This window comes from Lytechinus pictus, chromosome 7 (genome assembly GCF_037042905.1).
Source record: "Lytechinus pictus isolate F3 Inbred chromosome 7, Lp3.0, whole genome shotgun sequence".
NCBI classification, from domain to species: domain Eukaryota; kingdom Metazoa; phylum Echinodermata; class Echinoidea; order Temnopleuroida; family Toxopneustidae; genus Lytechinus; species Lytechinus pictus.
In genome coordinates this window covers 14,940,141-14,960,000 of record NC_087251.1, presented here as the reverse complement: position 1 = coordinate 14,960,000, position 19,860 = coordinate 14,940,141, and the positions used below count along the sequence as shown (strand labels likewise).

Here is a 19,860-nt window from a genome sequence, read left to right as displayed (position 1 = left end):
TTCTCATGAAATCAGTGTTTACTGCAGCTACTGGAATTTCTCTTTAAGTGATACATACTCTACTTTCCTCTTCTCTTTGCTTTCTTGAGAGTCGGGAACATAATATAACTCTTTCTGAAGGACAAATCCCCCACTGCAATTCCAACATGGCAGCTCTGACAGGGCACAGCTCCTCTGAGGACAACCCTTCCTTGAGGAATCTTTCCCAAATGATGACTCCCCCACTTCCAAAGGGATTTGTCCTTGAACCGAGAAGATAATATACTAGTATGAGAATGAATTGAGCAAACCTTTGTGAAAGCTATTCTGTCAGGGTCTGTGAGAGGTATTGATCTGAAGATGACCTGCCACAGAAGGATCTCCATCCAACCATCTTGAAGAAGAATCCTTCTGTCCCCTAGGGAGAGTTCTGTGAAACCTGTGGCAAACACAACAATGAATACGTCACTGAAGAATTTCTTTCAACGGTAACGTATACATATAAGTCAGGGCAAACTCATTTCTTTTCAACTAAGGCTGATACACTTTCAACTAACAATTAGTATGGAGCATGATAGCTTTTGCCATTCAACAGTTTTGGAACACCTATAATAAATTAGCAAATTCTAGTCTATTGTCTGATATTGAAAGCAACAATCACTCAGCTCAGCTATGGCCAATATGACCTCTGACCTGTAGAGAATATTTTGTCAGAAATCTTGTTTGGGCCACTTGTATGGGCTAAAATAGAAGTTTCATTGTCAAATTTTCTACCAAAAAAAAAAAGTACTAAAAATGCTGGTAGAGGAAATCTATTTACAATTGCGTCACAAAATTTTAATAAGTTTTCCTCTCATTGTGATTTGATTTGTTTTCCTTAGTTAACTGCCCAGGTATCTTTATACTGAAGCACCCACCTGGTACTTGTTTGGCCCACTGGACCACATTGACCAGTGCCCTGTCCCCTAGGTCTGTGATGATCTTCATGGCCTGGAAGGCTGGATCCTTGTCTTTGAGGCTAGGGTCAATCGGCCCGAGGGTACTGACAGGTGGTTCTATCTTCAGAAGGTGCTTGGTCAGTTCAGCGGCTGAAGGAATTATTTTAATTAGTATTATTTCAATTCCATAATGACATTAAATGACAATTTCCTCAAATTTAATGGAAAGTTACAATTAACAATACAGGCATTTGCTTGGTTTGTTTTCCCTAAAGTAGATTGCATGAAATATTTCATGACAAAGAAAGCATGATCATATACATGTACTCTTTACTTTGAGTTTCTATTAACTATGTTACAAATTTTTTTTTTTTTTTAAAGGTGTATGTGTGTGCAGGGGCCGTGGAACAGCGGAGGGAGGGGAGGGGGGCTGAGGGGGCCTCAGCCCCCTCCCCCAATTTTTTTCCAAAATCATGTTAAAAAACATAACAAGTGGAATGCCTCTGGCCGTCTCACCTGCATCACGCGATTCAATATAGCAGCAGTGCTGATTTTGAAAACTACTATAACTCGCACAAGATGTTCAGTGATACTTGGTTACTCTTATTTCCACGTTTTATGAACTAGGCCAATACACTTATAGAGATATGATGGCAATTCAACAAATACCCCCAACGTGGCCAAAGTTCTTTGACCTTACATGAACTTGATCATGTGACCTGAAACTCGCACAGGATGTTCAGTGATACTTGATTACTCTTATGTCCAAGTTTTATGAACTAGACCAACACACTTTCAAATTTATGGCTGTAATTCAACAAATACCCCAATTTGGCCAAAGTTCATTGACCCTAAATGACCTTTGACCTTGATCATGTGACCTGAAACTTGCACAGGATGTTCAGTAATACTTGATTACTATTATGTCCAAGTTTCATGAATCAGATCCATAAACTTTCAAAGTTATGATGGTAATTCAACAGATACCCCCAATTCGGCCAAAGTTCATTGACCCTAAATGACCTTTGACCTTGGTCATGTGACGTGAAACTCATGCAGGATGTTCAGTGATACTTGATTAACCTTATGTATAAGTTTCATGAACTAGGTCCATATATTTTCTAAGTTATGATGACATTTCAAAAACTTAACCTTAGGTTAAGATTTTGATGTTGATTCCCCCAACATGGTCTAAGTTCATTGACCCTAAATGACCTTTGACCTTGGTCATGTGACATGAAACTCAGTCAGGATGTTCAGTAATACTTGATTAACCTTATGGCCAAGTTTCATGAACTAGGTCCATATACTTTCAAAGTTATGCTGTCATTTCAAAAACTTAACCTCAGGTTAAGATTTGGTGTTGACGCCGCCGCCGCCGTCGGAAAAGCGGCGCCTATAGTCTCACTCTGCTATGCAGGTGAGACAAAAATTGCCATCTGATTGTGACTTTTTGCATGGTCAGCCCCTCCACTTTCGGCTCAGCCCCCCCACTTTCAAAACAGTTCCGCTGCCCCGTGTGTACGTGTAAGACGCTTTCTATTCACTGAATAATCTTTTAAGATTAAACCCACATGTACCAACATGTGCACAAACATTACAATTCAGAGTGTATTAAAAAATAATCAAACTAACAACAATGCATGTTTTTTTAAACTGAAGAAATCACATACCTTTAATCTCTTCACTAAATGATTAATGCTGTATTTTTCTCTACTTATCTCAATCAAATCTTTTCATTCCAATGAATCCCACCAATCTCTTTCCCCATCTAGTCATTCATCATTCTATCATAGTATTCTCCATCTCTGCAATGTATGTCCAACTCCCCCTCCCCTTCCTTCTTCTTTCCAATCTTCCCCCATCCATTCCTTCTGCTCCTATCTCTTCAACCATCTTTCCTCCATTCTCCATCCCTTCTTCCCCTTGAACCAACTCTTCAGGTAGCCTAGATCTCTAAATCAAATGGAAACTTATCTCTGGTTCTGTCTTGTTATTCAGCAATCAGTAAACCATTATGACATCAATCTATTTAATCCTTTTTTTACTTATCAGTTTCTTCTGATTATACAAATAAATGACCCGCATACAGACACAAATCCATGATAGACTATAACCTATGATACATCCTTTAAATCATATTCATATGTAAATACTGTTTTATATCTTCCTGATAAAGTCATTTGATATTTTTCAATCCGTCACCACCACCTCTGTACCTCCTTCCATACCACCCACTTTTGAAGTGGGTCTTAAAATGCTAATTAAATGTATCACTAAACAGTCTTGTTATTTAGCAATGAGCTAGCCATTATGACATCACTCCGTTTCAATCACTCATTTTCAGTTTCTTATCAGTTTTTTATCATTATCCAACAAAAAGATAACACACAAATCCAAGTTAGACTAAAGTCTACCTGATATGCCACCCTTAATCCTCTTTAAATGTTCAAGTTTGAACCTTACCTCTCTTATGTTTCGCTCTTCTCGCTGAAGAAGAAGGAGCAAAGTCCGTTTCTTCTGGCCTCCTCCTATACTTTTGCCTGCCTCCTCGTACTCTGTCGGGTCTAACTCCTACAAACAAACACATCAAATGGCGAAAAACACATTATAAATTCTAACCCAAAGTACAAAGTACTAGCCCTCACTTACACGTTTATAAAATGCTAAAAAATGAAATCTTCCTCAGATATTCATGACACAGAAAATTAAACAAAAAATATACTCGCAATTGCTTCTACTTCTCATTTCATTGCAAAATTAATTTGGGATACTTTCCAATGTCGGATTAAAATTACACGTACTTGATGAAGCAAGTCAAATAATGTTTACTATGTACACAACTACTTTTGATTCTACATAGTCATCTTTTTGTAAATAATGTTCATAATTTTGGCAGTAATGAAATGGATTCTCACAAAAAGAAATCAGTCAGATGCAGTTTAAAGATTTTTTTCTTAAGATATTGACGGTCATACAACCAACATTCAATTCACAAAAACTGTTGATAGGACACCAAAATTTGTAAAGTGAGTGAAAATTAAAAAGATATCTCAACACACAAAAAACAATAAGGGTCTTCCACATATTGCAATAATCCTGAATATGAGTTTAGTTTTACATTTGTGAATAAATTTGCAGTAAAATCCACAAATCATCTGTAATTTCAGATTTTCCACTTCCTGCGCATCCACAATGATAATACATGAAGTATTTATATGTTTCAGACATTTTAAATTGACATATAACCATGCTGTCATATGAATACAAGGTAGGTGTTCAACTGCATGGCTGACTTTTTCCCCCTAAAATAAAAATATATTTCTATCAAAGGGCTTGAAAACTATTAATTCCATGATTGTCTCTGTTTAGAATACTGCATGTTACTAGCACGCAGAACAGAAGACATTCATGTAGCAATGTCCACTAATAATCTTTTAATCCTATTTCAAAACTATCTGGGTGGAACTTTACTCTCTCTTTAATTACTTTTTCTTCAATGCTCTAAATATGAAAGTGATTAATATGATTCCATGTATCACAGCTATTGCGCCAAGGCTCTCAGTGCTGTAAATAAATAGGTAGAGGTCACTGAACTTCCATTTCCTGCCATTGTTCTCACCGAAGATTCATTTTTTTACAGAATTTCTATGAGTACAGTGTACTAGTATGTAATAATGACTGTAAAAAAAAAAAAAAATTAAAACTGAACCCAACAGGATACTGTATGTATTGTTTTTTATTTCCATGAATATTGAGTCTATGATTAAATACTGGTCTCAAAATCCAGATCTTGCATATTTGAATACCTATCAGAATCCCTGAAATGCTTTTCACAGCATCCATTTATCACATATATCAGTGTGTGTTGAACCATTGGAGACAAATGAATCAAAACTATTTCTGTTCTTAAAATGACCAAAAAGATTGAGAACGTTCCCACCACAACTTTTTTTACATTGGATTCATGAAGTGAAGTTTTAATCTAATTGAATGATTATGACTACCATCGGATCAACGGTTGATCAATTGGTGGAATAACCAGACTCACCATCTATCATCATGCCCATATTGATGCACTTTTGAAAGCGACATGCCGGGCATGCTTTACGCCTCTTCTTATTCACCTCACATGCTCTTGTGGAATGGCACTGGTAATTCAGGTTACCTGATCAGAATGACAAAAAAATAATATTGAAATTGAAAATTAAATAAATTACAAGTAAATGAAACCACATGTAACTCAATTTCTGAATGGGTAAGAAGCAGCAGTATCAGGACCGATTACACCTACATGCCCTGTCACTGATCATGATTGTCTTCACTGGCTCCTAAAACATGCATTAGAATTTTTTTCTCAATCTAAAGGTAAATTTCTAGATATTATACATATAGGCTACTCAAGCCTTGCCACTATGATAATGAGAGCAGTGTAATTATACATGTAACTCAATAAGTTTTGCAAAATAGTATGAATGGTATATTGTTGGACTCGATGATCCATAATATACTGAAAATTAGCAAAGTATTACATTTCACACTTCAGCAAATATCATCCAACAACTGTTCAATGTGAATACTATTCATGAATTCCATAAAACCAGGTTTAATTAATGATTAACAATGTACAGCTGATGCAAATATCATATTAATGCAACTCGATTCTCGTACATGTAGATGCACATGTGTCTTGCACCCCAGAAGGAAAGAAATAAATCTCTTGATTTACACATGGAGTTTATACCACTGGATAAAAAATCAATCGAGACTAAAAACTGAATAATTATGTTAATCTGAAATAATATTGTTGGTTATGAACATCAAATTGTAAACATATCTTGAGTAAACCTAGCAAGCAATAACATTGAGATAAAGGCCTTATAACCATTAACAATTTAAAACCTTTATCTCAAAATCATTGCTCACTACCTAGTTTACTTTTGGTTTGGTTGACATTATTATTTTGGATTATAACAAACTTATTCAGTTTTCAGTCTTTGATTGATAAATACATCAATAAAATCTAGGAAGTACTTACATAATCAACATTCATAAAATGAGCACTCTGAAATGATACCATACATGTAAATACAATAACATAGAGGAGTGTTCTCATCATGATTATTAACCTGTCAGAATGTAGATTTATATGCGAACTCTGAATGTATACATGTACATGTATGTAGTCTCAATGATAGGAATTGGTCAATTATAATATGCAACATTTACTGTACATGTATATATATAGCACATCATGCAAATGTTCGCAAACACTGCATATTATTCAGCTTAGTAACTTGTATATTGATCAGGCGATCAAGCATTCAAGGAATTTCTTCCCACTTAACATCTTTCCAGTATGTTGTTAACATTTCAACATGTAAATCTTTCATACTGATAAACTTTTGATCAGCTTGCACAAACATTTTGATAAGGAGTGACCTTCTCTCCAACCTGTGTGAATAAACAATAAGAGCAATACTATAATTGAGAAAGCTTTTAGATGGTGTTGCAACAACAATCTTGATAATACAATATCTTAATTCATTTGAATCACCTGTAGAGTACTTTCACACCATGCAAGAGCTAATCCCAAATTGTTTTCAGTGACAGATAGTAATTCTGTCCTTTCTGATAAGGGGGTGTGTCAGAACTTTCAAATTCCCAGTGTGCATAGTTTTCATTTGAAAGTGATTCGAAGTTCCACACAATGGTAATATGACACTGATGTACAGTTCACACAAGGATTTTGCAGCATAAGTGGAGTAGTATGGCTACCGCTTTTATCAAAATTTGAAAGGCAGTCCGAATTACATCGTACTGTAATTCTAATGTTTCCAAACTTTCCACATAAAAAAAGCACCAATAGAATAACAACAGTCACTTGTCTAAAAAAAAAAAAAACTCTTGATAACTTATTTTCAGTGAGTGAGATCAAAGAGATACCAAAGTTCACAATCAATAATATACAAAGCAAAGAGGTGGCAAATCATAAGCAGATTAAATGAACTATTGTATTAATTGACTGTATACTAAATTTTGATTAGCAGTTTTTTAATTTGGTAGTATACAAAATTTGAAACAGTTCTACATGGATTCCAACCCAAGTGGATAGTTGTTAGAAAAGAATAAATCAAAACCTTTTGAGGGAACTTATCAAAGCTATCATGTTTTACAATGTAAAGTGGAATTGATATTGGTATTTAGTGTGAAAGATAGCTCCTTTTAAAGGACAAGTCCACCCCAAAAAAAACTTGATTTGAATAAAAAGAGAAAAATTCAACAAGCATAACACTGAAAATTTCATCAAAATCGGATGTAAAATAAGAAAGTTAAGACATTTTAAAGTTTCGCTTCATTTCACAAAACAGTTATATGCACATCTCGGTCGGTATGCAAATGAGGGAACTGATGACATCACTCACTCACTATTTCTTTTGTATTTTATTATATGAAATATGAAATATTTTGATTTTCTCGTCATTGTCATGTGAAATGAAGTTTCATTCCTCCCTGAACACGTGGAATTCCATTATTTTAACATTTTGTGCTTCAGGCAAGGAGGTCCTAATCATCAAATTCGTAAAAATTGAAATATTGTATAATTCAAACAATAAAAAACAAAAGAAATAGTGAGTGAGTGACATCATCGACTCTCTCAATTGGATGTAACTGGCTCGTTCATATAACTATTTTGTTAAAAATAAGCAAAACTTTGAAATGTCCTAACTTTCTTATTTTACATCCGATTTTGATGAAATTTTCAGCATTGTGCTTGTCTGATTTTTCTCTATTGATTCAAATCAACATTTTTCTGAGGTGGACTTGACCTTTAATGTAAAGCCATTGAACATATGCTATTGTTCATAGTATGCATTTCTTTTTTACATACTAGATTATTATTCAACATTGACCCAATTCAAGGTCAGAGGACATTATTCATAAGACACTACCTTGGTGACAAAAATATATGGTTGTTGTGATTGAGCTCAGTATAGCTCTCTTTATATACTGACTGCACAGCCTGTGGTTTGAGCTGCAAATTGTTAGGGTCAACTGCTCGAGGGTGAGGAACAGAGAGGGGAAGGGAACACTCACAAAGTCTCATACTTATTTCTCTAACAAGGTAATCTAGGCCAAAATATTATGATTTGAATAGTAGTAAATAAACGTAAATATAATCATTAAAAATTTCATCAAACTCATTCAATAGAAAAAAAAGGGGTTTGCATTATTTCAGTGTAACAGTTGTATACATGCAATGAGCAAGCTGTTGATGCCTGGTCCCCACTTTCCTTTTTCTTGATATTTACACCATGATAATGAAGCCTTCAAAAATGCCATATTTCATTATTATATCATTGTAAAGTTATCTTCCTTGTAATACTTTGCAAGACGATGATCTTCAACATTAGGGCCTACAACAGAACTAAGTCCCATTATCAGATTCTTGGAGCAGAGAATGGGACTAATTGAAAAAAAAACTAAGGAAAAAGAGGGGACATTCCATGATCACCTTGCTCATTGAATATCCACGATGACATACTTAGAACTCTGTCAGCCACATTAATGAACAACTTCTAAATATTCAATTTTGATGAAATTCTTAGTATATTCCTTGTTCAAATTTAATATATTTACGCAAATCACATTATTTTTAGCTTGGAGTAGCCAAAATAAATAGGGCAAGCTGTTCAATCCACTGAATTCTCTCATGGTGATTTCCCACCTGGTCTAATCCCAAAAAATTATTCACCTGTATATCGTATTGATGGTCTTAAACATTAACAGGGTAGGATATAATTTTTATTTTGTGGAGGGCTATTCTTTCTTCCACATTGAGGCGATTGCAGAATTTGGCTGCTATTTTTATTTTATTTTCAAGGTTACTTTTTAGGGGTAACAAGCAATTATGCAGTAAAAGCAAACATCATCATTCTGCAATACTTTAAATATTGATTTTCTAGCTTGAATATTGTTTGTGACAGATTTAAGGGTGAATCTAAAAACAATGGTCGCCCCTTTAGGGGGGATTTTGACTGTCATCAGGGCGAAATCGCCTATCACTATCAAGTACATGTATTTCCCACGCTGGTATGTATAAACCCAAATAAGTCTGATAACTTATTTGATACAGTCTCTAGATAAGATTTTGCCAACTTTGTATATTACAGGGAGCAACGAGGTAAAGTTTGCTCAGTGTGAAAGGGGTATAAATCTTTCCAAACACCTAGGGACAGTGATTTTCCGTAAAAAAAAATTGCCCTTTCTGTTTCAGAAAATCTTAAATTCCGTTTCAGCATGTCAGAAAACGGAAATTCTGTTTCCCCATAGACTTTGTGTACACGGAAAATTGACAATTCCGTTTACCCATTCAATAGCAATATCACATCACTTGCGCTGGTCAAAATTTGTATCTGCCACTGTACCAACAACGCAGTAGAATCCGCTCTAATTGGGTCTACGCGGGTACACAAAATATTTTGACAAATACATTTAACATGAATACATCCTCACCTTTCACATTATTAGCATTATTTTACGGTTGAATGAAATTTTATTGATAATTTTGGGGTTTTTTGGACATCGTTTTGAGCAGTCAACGACTTTAGCCTATCCGCCATTTTGGATTTCAAGACCGGAATATCGTGCTGTTACATCTTCAAACGTAGAGGGCAGCAACACACGACCGTGATGTTAAATCAAACGATGTGTGCATGTGAATGTTTTCGATACGGCCGACCTGCCGGCCGGGGCGCGGGCGAGGGGTACGATCGAGCGTGATGGAGTCAAGAGCAGTCACGATGTGTGGATTGTCATACTTTGTAGTGAAGTGAGATCGTGTTTTGTGAAGTTTTGTGGCCATTTAATGTTCGTATTTTGTTGAGATTTTGGAGTAATTTCTGTTGCTGTTCTGTGTATTCTGAGGAAAAATATGTTTTCCGTGATTTTCCGTTTGAAATGCCACTTTCTGTTTCAAAAGGCAATTTCTGTGAATTCCGTCCGTTTTCTGTGATCGCGGAAAATCACTGTCCCTAAACACCCCTTCAAACAGAGCACTTGAAGAATTTACAGAAGGTAAATCTACGGTACCGACCGGACCCACTATCTAATCAATCAGTCATACAGATTGACTTAAAAATATTCTGGAGGATCTACCTGCACATTTATGGCATCTGAAATACTGAATATTATAAGGAACATTCAATAGAGGAAATACCTACTCAGAGAAAAAGCGGGAATATTGAATACAGGGCCGAGTCAAAACGTTTAAACACCGTTCAAGCATTCAGGGCATACAATTTTTCCTACTTTGACAATTTGATGTAAAAAAAAAACTACCCGAAAAGTTTAGGAAATTTCACATTTTTACATCCAAGAAATTTTCATCTTTTTCCCATATTTCCTTGAAATAATTTTTATTTAGTTGGAAACTATCAAAAATGAATAATAATTCCTTCTTATTGACACTGAAAGATTGTACTTTCAGTTGATATCACACTAGATCAACTAACATGAAAGTCTACATGTTTACCTCAATAAAGAATACGCCAAATTCGGGCTATACAAATTACGAGATTCTAAGTTATAGACATAAACTTACATTTTATTAGACTTACTGTAAGTCTGTTATTCCATTGAATCTATTTATGGCATTTGGGCTCATTTTCTCGACTCAAAAAAAAAATACCCATAATGAATTGCGAATCAATTTTGAAGGTGATCTTGATAGGATTTTTTATTTCAAGTCGAGAAAATGAGCCCAAATGCATACATGTAAATAAGTTCAATATAAATTATTCAACGACTTTTACTTGGCTTATCCACTGGCAAAAATGTTAGTTCAGTTCTACAATTAAGATTCTCGAAATTTGTTTTGCCCAAATTTGGCATATGTATTTATTGTGGTCCCACATGTAGACATTCATGTTAGTTGATCTCGTGTGACATTAACTAAAAGTATGATCTTTCAGAGTCAAGAAAGAAGGAAATATTCTTCATTTTCTTGATAGTTTCCAACTAAATAAAAATAATTTCAGGGAAATTTGGAAAATTGAAATAGATGGCCATTTTATTGATGTGAAGATATCAATATGTGACATTTAAAAGGATGGTCCGGGCTGAATATCTAAATAAATAGAGTAAAATTCACAGAGCAAAATGCTGGACATTTCATCAAAATCAGATAACAAATATTGAAGTTATTGAATTTTAAAGTTGCGTCATGAATATTCAAGAGGTGGGTTGATGTCACATCCCCACTTTCCTTTTTATGTTATTACATGAAATTTTTAATGTTTCATTTTTCATACATGTGTAAATGATGTCTCCATTATAAATGAAATTATGAAATTTGTTTGTTTGATTGTTTGATCATTTATTTTCCATAATCATATAAAAACAGTTCATTACAATACAAATTAAATACATGCAATAATATACATTCATAAAAGTAAAATACATATAAACAGTTAATACAGAATGCCTTTCAATAAAAACAAGAAAGGGTAATACATGCTAAATCATTTGAAAATGAAAAAAAGGGAAACAAAAATAAGGCCATGTGGCCCTGTAAAATAAGTTCCCTTATATCTATATCTTATACAATAAAAATAAATAAGTTGCGGCAATGAATAACTAATGCACTTAATCAGTTGTCAATCCAATTGTTTTAGTTCTTGGTAGAAAAATTCTGAATAAACCTAATTTCATATAATAAAATACAAAAGAACAAGTGGGGATATGACATTATCAGCCCACCTAATTAACATTCATAAAGACATGCCTAGAACTGTTTCACTGGAATAATGCAAATCTTTAAAATTCAATAACTTCGTTATTTGTTATCCGATTTTGATCAAATTTTCAGAATTTTGCTTTGTAAATTTTACTCTATTTATTGAGATATAAATATCTCCAGCCTGGACCATCCCTTAAAGCAACTTTTGGGGAGGTTTATTTATTTATTTCCCCCGGCCAGTTAACCCTAACCGCCCATTCATTAATAGCGTTTTCCAAAATAAACGAAATGACTCAGGCCTAACTGAATATCATCAGAAGTGTACTGATGAGGGTATGAGCATAAATTTGAAAGATTTGTTTGAACGTATAGCAATTGGACATTTCAAATTATGAATATGAGTATAAAAAATTGATAAATATCATGGATTTAAGAATATTCTAAAATATCATGAATTCATGAATACTAATGTATTTCACGCTGTTGAATTTGTGGATAACTCTCTCTTAAATCTTGAACAAGAATCATCTAGGACAGATACCACTATTTATAAACAAGAAAATAATTTGATTTTTTTTGTATTGACAACACCATTTTTTTTTTTGGGCGGGGGGGGGGTCTTTATAACTGCATGTACCAAAAGAAATATTGAGAAAAATGCATGGAAAAGAGTGATTTTAATGTTAATGATTATCTTTCCTCAAAGATTTTTCAATATTGCATGTTTAAAACCAAGTTTAATCGTTTCGACCCCGACACAGAATTTACATAACTCGTCCAAACCCACACATGCATTGTAAAATTGTCGCGTTCAACTGAGGACAAGTTCTAAGAAGATGCAGAGGGGCAAATAAGTCTTCTATACTTTATGCCCAACATCAAGGTAAATCAAGGTAAATTTAATGAAATATTTTACAGGAACATGGTACACACCTTGAATTGTTCTCTTGAAGAAGGCTTTACAAGCCTCACATGATGCTATGCCATAGTGATACCCAGATGCCAGGTCTGAACATACAGCACATAGCCTAGGGTTAGCACTTTGGTCCCCATCCCCCTTGGCAGCCTCATCAAGGAGAGTGTTCTGGATGCCGTTGATGAGGGCGCCATTCGACTCGGGAGAGCAGACGCTGTCGCTGCTGCAACCGGGGCTCCCATCGTACTCGGCCTTCACCATAGGTACATTGGCGGGAGGCTGCATTGTGAAGTAAAATTATTCATTCATGTTTGCTCTTTGAAAGACACTATATTATTTTTAAAATTCATGAGATAATAATACTATTTTAAATCAAACAACTTAAAAATTAAGAAAATACTAAATCATTTATCACTGTATTGATCTAGAATTTCCCCATTTATTTTATTTTTAAAATTTTTGTATTATTATTTTTTTTTTTTGCTAGGCACAAGTTCAATGCTTTTTTCTACATCCTTTATAGAAAATGTACATTTTGATAAACATTCCGATCTTTGCCTGGGTGGTTCATTGCTCCCTCAGAGATGAAAGGACTTTCATAATACCTGTGAATATAATTAAAGTAAAAACTAGCTAGACAATACTGTCCACCATTTCCTATCCGACACTGTATGGTAAAAGTACCGCTTTCCTACGCATTGCCATTTTCATTAATCTCATTGGTGCAACGGCTTCACCAAAACAAAAATGGGGCTTGACAGAATCAATGGAGTGTAAGTTTTCAAATGGATTAGACTCAGGCTTACAGTACTGTATGTAGCACACTTACCGAATATCCCGATAGCTGGGCATAGTTTGGCGTTGACGGGGCGGATGAGTCACCTTCGTCTGAAGAAGCCATGGCTACATCGTTCCATTCGGAACATCACAATCAAGAAAGGTTGCAGAGGGTGAAAATGTTTTCTTCATCAATCTGAAAAATACAAAATGACATAATGGTTAGATTTAACAATACAAGAATATAAACATTTCAATTTTGCACATGCATGTTTTATACTGTAGAAATCAAAGTAAAAGAGAGCTCAACAAAACTGCTATTATAGTAAATTACTAAATTTGGGGAATAAATTTTTTTTTTCATCCTTCTTCTGCAAATAATAAATAACACAAGTACAAGTATATTGTTCAGTTAATTTGTCTAAATCTCTGAAGAAAAAAAAAGTGATAATACAATTACCAGATTTTCAGGCAAGCAGAAAAAAATGAACATCACTTCATGAGTGATAAAATAACCTTACATCGCTTTCATATATCTTTAGTAAGTTATTACTAGTATTATGTACCAGGTACATTATTTATTTAATGTATATGTATGTAACAGTCTTCAGATTTTTAACACTTTCTTACCCAAGATGCCGTTAAAATGTTGAAGTGAAGTATCTTCACATTTTATGCATGTACATATTGATAATAGAAATAAATCATCCTGCAGGATATTGTAACAAGACAATTCATAGCAAATTGATGTCAGCTTTTCAGTGAGCATTGATTCAACCAATTCCAAAGTATAGACCTACTTCTTATTGCAGGGATCAAAGGGCATATCGGAATAGATTGGATTGAATACAAAGAACCAAGGCCAGATCATGGGAGTAATTACACACAGATTACATGCAATGATAATTCCAATCAGTGTCGCCATGAAAAGATAGATGAGAGAGAGAGACATGGAAGGAGAAGGGGGGGGGTAAGGGTAAGGGGAGGGGGAGGGTAACGGAGAGCTAAGGAGACAGGGTGAGGGAAAGGGAGAGAAGACAGGGTAAAGGGAGAGGAAAGGGGAATGAGATGAAAAGGATGGAGAGGAGAGGGAGTAAAAGAAAGAAAGACAAACAGAGGAAAGAAAAAAAGGGAATAGAAAGGTGGAAAGAAAAAAAAAGAGATGCAATACAGAAATACTGAAAAGGTTCTCCTACATAAAGACAAGTTCTACATTTGAGTGTCAACTATCATAGAGGTTATAAAGGTGCAGTGTACACGTGTATCAGATTACAATGAAAACAGGCAAATAACAATGTAGGTGAAAGAGATAGCACACAACAAAGTCCAACACACGTTATAGAAATCAGTTTTATGTTTGTAATAATTTTTAAAAGAGAAAGAAAAACAGGGGAAAAAGAGGAAAAAAGACAAAGGAGAAACAGGATAGATATTATAAAGGTACAATGGTATAAACAGGTATCAACAGGTACATGAATCCAGGGAAACAAATACACGGGGGCTGGGGCGATTCCCCCCCAAAAAAATGCTCAAAAGAGCCCTGGAAAATCCCCATTTGTTGCATTTTCAAAGTTTATCCAATGTTGCAGATTCAGGTAGTACATGTACATAGTTGTGAAAAGTAGCCCATGAAAATTAAGAATTCATTTTTGCCAGCAAAAATCTCTTTTTAAATTTTCTTGGGTATAAACTGACTATGCATGAACTGAAACTCCCAATCTAAGGAGAGGGGACATGGATCAATTGAAAAATGGATTGAACCAACGTCGTGACGACAAGGAAAATCGATAAGGGACATTTGTGCAGATCAGCAGCCACATTTCCAGTCAGAATACTTCCATTTGTGGAAAAATTTCACCTCATTCAAAAGAACATACAATTCCCAGAATTTCACAGAAAATGCAATTTTTAAGGCCTAACAATTTTAAATATGAAAAGTGCAGTGAAAATCTTGAAATAAAAGCTCATATCCAATAGAAAACCATTCACCATTAGAAAATCTGCTGAGTGCTGACACAACCTATTTTGATAAATTTTGCACGTGTTCGTGCATTTCTAAAATTCTAAAATTAACACTCGTAAAAAAAGATTATCAGAATGTTTTGTATGTGTCAACGAAGAACATGGAATCTAATGTTAAAACATTGAATAAAGAGCTCTTGCATTTTAAAAGATAAAACACCTAGTGAATCTAAACTACATGATATGAAGCAGCAGGCTGAGTATGGGAAGGTCTTTCCAGACAGTACGTGAACATGACACTGATGTGGTTATCCTGTGAAGGTATTCATTCTGGCAAACATTTCGTTACTCTTCCACGTCAAAGGTTTATTTTCATACTATCCTACTCAATCTTAGAAATTTGCCAACAGTAGCAGGAATATCAATGTGGAACAGGGGCTTTGATTACTGGTTTTACAACCTTTTCTGACCGTGCAACCATGAGCTTAAATACATTGTCACCCATTTGTTGCGTTCAGGGCCTCATAACACGAAGGTTCGCAATTAATCGCTAATTTGAAAGAATAATTCTGATTGGTTCTCAGTCAGTCTACTGAGCAAAATGCACATGCAACGATGATCGTGATAGGCCATTTCATTTAGCGATTAATCAGTTAACCAATTGTGAAAGCCCCTCAAGGGATTAGTCTTGTCAACCTTCCCACTTGCAAATTTCACCTGTGTATAACAGGCAGATCTCAAAACAATCAGTAAACTCTTTGATGAAGCTACAGCTACACATAGAAGACGTCATGGTAAAACTCCAGATTGGAATCCCAGAAAAACGTCTGAGGCATGATATTTGTGCCCAATATTACAGGTATTTTCATTGAATATTTTCCCATTTGATAGTGTGCCATACATGTACCTTTATTAAAGTGAAAATAAGTCAGCTGAAGAACAGATTTTTCTTTTGACATCGCACACTTCACTTCAGCAAATAGTGATATCATTCAAAGATATCACGCATGTCAAACAAAAAATTGTTTTTCTTTTCACATTGCGTACATTCACATTTCAATTTATATAATACTATAGTCAAATACTGTTAATGTTATCCGAAGACATCAAAGTCTCCATTCAAATTAGAGCGCCAGGCACTCTCAAAAAGGTTAACACATGTATATACACGAATGTACCCATGCATACCAGGGTAGGAATTAATTTTTTTTTTTTAGGGGCTACTTTTTTTTTTACATTGGGGCTACCACTGAATATCTTGGGGCTATTTTCTAATTCATGGGGCTACTTTATTTATCGCATATCAGCAATTACCTTTTGACATTCCGAGACTCAATGTGATGCCTAAAAGCTCAGAACATTTTTAACTGTAATTACTGTAGGCTACAGGCCTTACAATAAACAACAGTGATCCCACCAGAGCAGTGGCGTACCTAGGATTTTTCACAGGGGGGCAAATTCGTCCGCCCGAAAATGTGACAAGCAAAAAAAAAAAAAAAGTGCATGGGTTGTGACTCGTGGGGGGGGGGGGGGGCAAACTGCCCCCTGCCCCCCCCCCCCCCGGTAGGTACGCTAGTGCACCAGAGTCGCCTTCAGCTTCACACACTTCAGATTCGAGCCAATCGAGGCCCCAAGGCCAAGACTTTACTGTCGATTGTCTCTGTACAGTACTGTTTCTTTTTTGGCTTATCCTTCTCAACAGTATCTCGATTTGAAGAGGCTTCTGGCGCTGGCTCTGGCCGTTTGGCAGAGCCAGATTGAACTCGAATTAGAAACTTATCCATCTCGCACTCCGACTCGACGATGTCGATAATCAGCGCTGCCACAATCACCTGATGATCGCATACAATTCTGTGCATGCCTAGTACACATAATATACCGTACGATGCACATGGTCTCGTTACCAGCTGTGCAGTCTAATCGTGCACTCGTACATGTACATACAATGTAAGCCATGCGGCAAGTGCGTCAACAATTCTAAAAAAACCTGTGCTAAAGACTATGCATACTCCGCATCCCATATTGCATTGCGCGTTTATTTTTAATCGCGAAGCTTCCGGTGTTACGGAAGGCTCTGATATTGCATCGACCGTTCAACTTAAAGCTGGCAAGGGCGATATAAAAGATGCGCTTGCTCCGCCGCCGGAGAACGTAATTATGTGAAGTATTTTTTACATTGTCGATGGTATTTCATTGGGGCGATTCTGAAATTAATAGTCGCCCCAAAGCATTGGGTTTTGAGAATTTTTAGGGCCGATTTGGGCTGTCATGGGGGCAAAATCGCCCGTCGCCCCCGTGTAATTCCGACCCTGATGCATACCAATAAAGGGACAAGGTGCTGGTGGTTTGACCCTCTACAGTACTTCGTCACACATAATTTCTGAATATTCTAGATTGTGCTTTAAGAATGCATCATTAGGAATGAACCATATTGTCTTGTAACCCTTTTATTTCATCAGAACTTTCTTATTGATAATTTAACATAATAAGAAGTATGCCAAATCCTAACAACTATCATATTTTTGGTAGACATACGTAGCAGCACCCTACAAATTATTTCAATATTATTCGGTTCCACACTATTTACACACTGTCCAACAATGAATTACCAAATATACACTGTAGAGACAATTTTCAATACACCCCCCCCCAGTCAACATGAAAATATTGCAGATATTTCATGGGCCCAAATACTTAAATGTACATTTGGTACAATCAACGTAAAATAAGAAGCACGTCTCAGTGCAAAAAAATCCCCACTGATGATTAAATGCACTGTAAAATGTACTATGAACTTAAGCCAGGTATTCCAATTGTAAAATACAGCATGACTGCTTACGAATAAATAAATCAATATTTTTACAACGTACCCTGGAGCTGAGATAGCTCTATCTGAATAAAAACAGGTATAACAGTTAAGTGGTCGGACTCGTGTTGAAGCATGCCAGCTAATACCATAAGTTAGAGCAATCAAAATGCAACTTTTGTACAGAAGCAAGCAGAGTATATTGAATAGGCCTACCTCTTTAGTTTTCTCTGTGTTCACTAAGCACATATACTCCTTGTGTGTACATACATGAATCCACATGCCCTGTGGAACCTGTATGCTTTATCTACCATTTTATGGCCTGGAGATTTGCCAAAAAAGTAAATGTTGACATTTACTCAGAAATAGAATTAAAAGAGACCAAATGATCAAGTGTTTTGAAGGTCAACATTAAATTCATCCACAGAAACCTAAATATTAGATCGGCATATCATTTGTGTGCTGTTCATCAAGTGAGAACTGCTATTTCCAGTATACATGTACATGCAAATCATAATAATAGACATTTCCATAGCACTGTACATGTAGATATATTAATTGTCTGACCCTGCGCAAACCAGAAAATTAAAGTGGTAGCACTAAAGTCTGAACTGCTTACAAACAAGTTCCTAGCAAGTTCAAATGATCACTTGTTGAGTAAGCACAAAACTGAGCTTCCCACATAGCTTTTCATCACATGCTAACCTGATGTAGATGTATGGAATTACCATGACAACTGCTCCATTTAAGACTGATTTATCAAGAGGGTTCTTGCAACAGTATTGAGCACTTTTAGAAACATACATAGACATAGACATAGATGACTGGTACGAGATGACGTCATTTTTTGGCCTACCATATGCGTCAGGTTCTCACCCTCATCGACTATCAGAATTGAGAACCTCGCCACCTCCATTCTGCAGTTCTCCTAAATCACAGTCACTCAAGCTCAGCATGAAGATCAGTTGCAACAGTTCCTTTTTATAAAATGCTGTTTGCAGTGACTTTTCACAAAATTAATGTAAGTTGTACGATGCATTATGTCTATCATATATGAAATTGTTTTCTAAACTTCAAAATATATATCGCTCTCTCTTTCCTAAGTCACGTAAAAAGGAATCAAAGCAAGTGTGCACGAGTTGCACCTTCGCATCACCCGACCGGGCCGTGACACGTATGGTAAGCCAGATCTTCCGAGTTGGGCAGCGTGTCATGACCCGCTAGTTACAACGCTGTTTCATGTGGACGTACGTACACGTACAAGTCAGGTGAAATCTAATATATTTTTATCTGTAGTGAACAAGGGCAGACGATGACATTGACTCGAATAATCAGACGACTGCTACGCTGTTCACGTTCACTGTTCATAAAACTCCCTATTTTTGCTGCTTGGAGTGGATTATTACATGTACAGCATGGACCAAATGTTGAAAACAGGAAGGGGAATTTTAGCTCGTGAAAATGCACATTTGAACAAATTCTAAATAATGAAAAGGAAAATTTTCATACTATTCAATGGGCAACACTACAAACTTATTACTTAACGAGTGTTGAATTTTACTGTGTTAATATGCTCTTGAAATGAGAAAGCAAATACTTCACATCCATATTTTCCCATCAATCCCCTCTTCCTAAGATTTATAATTAAATCTTGTACTTTGACCGTAGGTACATAGTCATGTGAACATTCTATAGGCCCTTACAATGGGAGAGTAAAAGAGAGACAGACAGGAGGGAATCA

The 19,860-nt window shown here is 35.6% G+C and overlaps 1 protein-coding gene across 3 annotated transcripts in view; it reads right to left on the bottom strand.

Moving 5' to 3' along the window:
- Positions 1–18,408, bottom strand: part of LOC135154719 (estrogen-related receptor gamma-like) — a 24,940-nt gene extending 6,532 nt beyond the window's left edge. Inside the window, exons 1-7 of one of the 3 annotated variants that reach the window (XM_064102027.1) lie at positions 18,336–18,408; positions 13,404–13,547; positions 12,592–12,853; positions 4,969–5,085; positions 3,384–3,491; positions 897–1,067; positions 291–418 (exon numbers count right to left, since the gene is read on the bottom strand). In XM_064102027.1, coding sequence (XP_063958097.1) covers positions 291–418; positions 897–1,067; positions 3,384–3,491; positions 4,969–5,085; positions 12,592–12,853; positions 13,404–13,475 — 858 coding nt within the window. In that variant the 5' untranslated portion in view covers positions 13,476–13,547; positions 18,336–18,408. Of the gene's footprint in view, positions 1–290; positions 419–896; positions 1,068–3,383; positions 3,492–4,968; positions 5,086–12,591; positions 12,854–13,403; positions 13,548–13,981; positions 14,127–18,183 lie in introns of those variants that run through there. The other 2 variants (XM_064102026.1, XM_064102028.1) reach the window with 2 other exon arrangements.
- Positions 18,409–19,860: the final 1,452 nt, after the last annotated feature.